This window comes from Crocuta crocuta, unplaced genomic scaffold, assembly GCF_008692635.1.
Source record: "Crocuta crocuta isolate KB4526 unplaced genomic scaffold, BGI_CrCroc_1.0 scaffold30, whole genome shotgun sequence".
Classification (NCBI taxonomy): Eukaryota; Metazoa; Chordata; class Mammalia; order Carnivora; family Hyaenidae; genus Crocuta; species Crocuta crocuta.
In genome coordinates this window covers 14,139,270-14,143,582 of record NW_027528345.1, presented here as the reverse complement: position 1 = coordinate 14,143,582, position 4,313 = coordinate 14,139,270, and the positions used below count along the sequence as shown (strand labels likewise).

At 56.4% G+C, this 4,313-nt stretch overlaps 1 protein-coding gene across 1 annotated transcript in view; it reads left to right on the top strand.

The window, feature by feature from the left end:
* ZNF385A (zinc finger protein 385A) overlaps positions 1-4,313 on the top strand; it is a gene marked incomplete at its 3' end in the record, with an annotated part of 20,686 nt that overhangs the window by 12,198 nt on the left and 4,175 nt on the right. Inside the window, exon 3 of the mRNA XM_077753686.1 lies at positions 3,019-3,129. Coding sequence (XP_077609812.1) covers positions 3,019-3,129 — 111 coding nt within the window. The remainder of the gene's footprint in view (positions 1-3,018; positions 3,130-4,313) is intronic.

Below are 4,313 nucleotides of genomic sequence, written 5' to 3'. Positions count from 1 at the left end.
GGTCCTCGGGTTATCTGGCCCATCCCCCATAACTGGCGCGGTCCCAGCCAATCTCTGGATCCCAGCTGGCACCCCCCCAGTCTACTGCCACCATACTGGATACCCCCACCTCTGCTTCTTAGATCCTTAGAGTCCCCCAAATCTTCAGACTTCCCATCAGGGCTTACATGTACCCTCAAATTACCACGCCGCTTAGATCCTTCTTATCCCATCCCGGCATCTTTCCTCTTCCCAGCATCCCTCCCCCACCAGCTTCCACCTGCTCTTTAGACACCCCCTAGCTCACTCTCTTTCCTATTTCAGTCCTTCCTGTCCTATTTCAGGTCTTCCCATCCCTGAGATTCCACCCTCTTTCTCTTTTCACCTTTATTTGGGGGTGGGGGAGGGAAGATGGGGAAGTGAGGTGGTCAAACATGGGGCAGCGGTTTCCATCAGATAAAGGGCAATGGAAGGAAATATAATCATGGCCCCCTCTCCTGTTCCTGATCTGGTTTCCTCCCTTCCCTCCCCCTTGCCCTTCCTGATTCATTTTGCCCCAGCTTTAGGGAGTGATTCCCCTTCATGTCTGCTGTTGGAGGGCAGGTGGGAGAGGAATGTTTTGTGGACCTTTCCAGGCAGTGTCTAGGCCAAAATCCCAGGGAAGGGGCTCTGGGTGGGATGGGCTGTGGGAGATATTGGCCTCCGCCCCTCCCCAGAGAGCTCTCATCTAGGTCATCAGGGCCTCTTGACCTTGGCCTGGAGCGGCACTTCAGTGGCTCACATTCCACCTGCACAGGGATTGGGCCCAGGAGCCCTCACCTTCAGCCTGGTGTCTCCTTAGTTCCTGGAGGAGAGGGTGGGAAGGACTCACGGCACTGGGTTGACTCCCTCTTTCTCACCACCCCCCAGCCCCCCGTTAGTGTTTATGGACATAAACCTAAGGAGGGGTATATGCAAGAGAAAAGGCTCTCACTCTGGAGGAGGGACCCAGGTGGGGCAGGGACCATTCTCCCAGGGCTGGATGTAGGCATGGTCAGCCCACAAGTCGTCCTCAGGGCACTCTGAGAGGCAGGCTGGGGTGATGGGTGGGGCAGAGCCAGAACCGGGGCCTCTGCTGTCTGTCCCCTCTCCATCCCACTCCTCTCTCTCTTCTGCTGTCATCGACTTAGGTTTCCCAGCCCAGATTGGGTTTCTGTTTGGGCTGAATTCCATTCCCCACCCAGCATTGGAGGAAGTCCGGGGGCTGAGGAGAACCCTGGGGCAGGGGGCAGGGAGGAGGGGAGGGGAGAGGGTGTCTCAGCCTAAGGGGGGACTGACGCCTGGAGACTGGGAGCTGAGAGCAGTCATCTGTCTCCCCTTTCTGATTAAAGCCTGTCTCCAACTTGGTCTGTCTTTCTGTCTGCCAAACACATCATACATTCACACAGATAAACACACAGCTGAAGATTACACAACCTGGCCATTCATGGCGTCGGCAAAGCCCCCGACACAGAAATGTTGATACATAAATGATGTGCACACAGCACATGACACTCCTTCACACTCCACCCATGCACAGATTGATCACAGCCTGCCTAGACACACGCAGTCACGCCCATTCTTCCCCTGTTTGGCTTTTCTTTGAATAAGACCTGGGCTTCCAGGAGGTAAAAAGTGAGCTACTGAAAGGGGCTGCTTCCAGCCAAGGGGAGGCCAAGAGATGGACACTTGTCAGCCAGACGAGCCGTCTGAACTTGGCCATGGCTCCTGCCTCTACTCCTACCAAATGAGGCAACCCATTTCTCAGGGATGTTAAAGCCCCCTTCCAACCAGCCTGTGAGACTACTTGGGGGGAGCCTGGATATGTGGACTTTCCAGATTCCTGCCACCTTCTTCCCCTGCTTCATGTGCCTGTCTCTCACTTACTGGGAACCATGAAGACCTGAGCATAGGGCAAGGCCTCAGCTGAGGAGCTAAGGACCCCCCCACACACACACACACCAAGTCCCAGCAACTATTTTTCACTCGATCCTTCCCCCTGGAAGACCAGGCTGCAGTTCTAATTTGGTTCTGTTTTTATGAGAGGTCCCAGCCATCACCCAGTCCTCCTCAGCCTCAGATGCATTCCAGTCTCGCCTCTCCCTGGCTGCCTAGGGGGCCAGAAGGGAGGAGGACTGTGCAGGGAGGCAGTTTTCATGCCTCTAGGCCCCTGGCTTCATCCCTTGAGAGCTGAAGGCCTCAGAGAGAAACTCCCATCCTCTCCCTTCCTCATGTGAACTCTTGGCAGGAGACTGCAAAGACATCTGCTGACCCAGGGTGGGGGCAGAGACTGTTCCTAATCACGCCCAGCCCCACAGCCCTGCCCCTGAAGCCCTGGGATCAGGGAGAAAGTTCAGAAGAGCTCTCCACTGCCTCGGGCCAACCCAGCTTGTTAGGTGCCCCCCGCTTAACTCCCATTATTCACTACTCTCTCCTGAGTTCTTTTACTCCCTTTAGACTTCCTGCCTTAAAGAGGTCTAGGGAGTACGTGAGGGCAACCTGGGGCCCAGAGACGGGAAGCTGGGAATGTCTTTCTCCTGGGCCCAGAGGCTTGGCTTGGTAGACATCTTGCCCCAGACTGGGTCCAGAGAGTTCAAAGGCCTCAGCTGAAGGCCAGAGGATCTGGGGTGCTTTGGGACTTTGCATCAGTGGGCCTTTGGTGGATTGGCCTAGCTGTAGGTCAAAAAGACAGAGCTGGATCTTCATGGTGCGATGAACTGAGACAGCAGCCCAAGTTCAAGTACGAGCTTTGCTATTAACTCATCATGTGACCTTGGGCGAACCACTTCTGCCTTCTGTCGGATGGGAGCACTGGGCCAGTTGACCCCTTAAGGCCCTTCCAGTAAGGTGAAGATTGGGCTTGGAGGGAAGCAGGGGACTGAGGCTCAGCGCCCTCAGGCAAACTGAGGGATAGGGAAGAGGCGCAGAGCACTCTGGTTCAACACAGCTGCAACCACTGTGGGGGATGACGGACATGAGCTTGCGCTGGGGTTCCTGGCTCACCCCAGCCTGCCTCCACAGATGGACCCTGTGCAGAAAGCTGTGCTCTCCCACACTTTTGGGGGACCCTTGCTCAAGACCAAGCGGCCCATCATCTCCTGTAATGTCTGTCAGATCCGCTTCAATTCTCAGGTAAGAAGCCTTGCTGCTCAAATGGGTGGAGCAGGAGTAGCCAGGAGATCTCAGGGGAGGACAGAGGGCAGAGGAGCTCTGGTGGGGGGTAGGAGGGGAAGTAAAGAGGGTATCAGGGGAAGAGCAGGGACTGGGGATACTGGAGGAGGGGCAGGGGAGGATGGACGGCTCTTGAGAGGGACAAGAGGTGGCTGTATATTTCAACATGAAGTTGGCCCTTCCTCTAAGGTTGACCCCTCCCTCGCTTGGGGACCAAGGCATCCCTGGCTCAGAACTTCCTCGAGCACAGGTGGCCATCATGCCTGGGTGGGAAAGTGGCCTCTGGCCCACTGGTCCTTGGGCACTGGGCTGAGTTAGGTCACTGACTCCCCTGCAGAGAGCCTGTGCCCTCCGGGCGCCTGTGCTAAACCCCTCCCCTGGTCCACCCACTTCACTCTAACCTCCTGGCTCCCTCCCCTTTCTCTCCTTTCCTATGGAGGACTTTACCATGGAGAGAAGCCACCCAAAATGCAGGACCTCGGCGTCTGGCCTCCCAGCCGTCCTCCTTCTGAGGCTCCCTTGGGACTTCTGTGTGGCTCTAGCAGAGACTTTGTGGGGTGCAGGTTCTGAGAGCTTTTGGAGAAAAACAGCAGAGCCTCATTCTGCTGAGTAGGGGGAAATAAAGCATGTTCTGTTTCTCTACCCAGTCCGCACACACACACACACACACACACACACACACACACGCGCACGCACACACACACACACACGCACCATACTGCCAGGCTCTGCACACCACGGCCTCACCCCTGGGATATCAATTTTCTTTTCCTACCTATCCATACTTTTTATTTCTACTCTGTCCCTGTCCGGGTGACCTTGTGGCTCCAGAACTGTATGTTCTGAGCAGGAGGGGCACATGGGGGTGGGGGTAAAACCAGGACCAACCCAGCTTTAGGCCTCTCCTGTACCTCAACCTCGGGCATCCCCTCTCCCAACCCTGGCTCCACTCACTGGTGGAGGGTGGAGGATGAGAGGGGCAGGGGGCCAATAGTAGGCAGCCCTCCACTTCCCTCCCCCACCAAGTGGCTCTGTTTTGACAGCTGTCTCTGCTGCCGTCTCTATCTCCAGAGCTGGGCTCGGGGCCAGGGTCCTCCAGGGTGTCCACAGAGGCTTCAGGAAAAATGAGAACTGGGGGGGGGGGG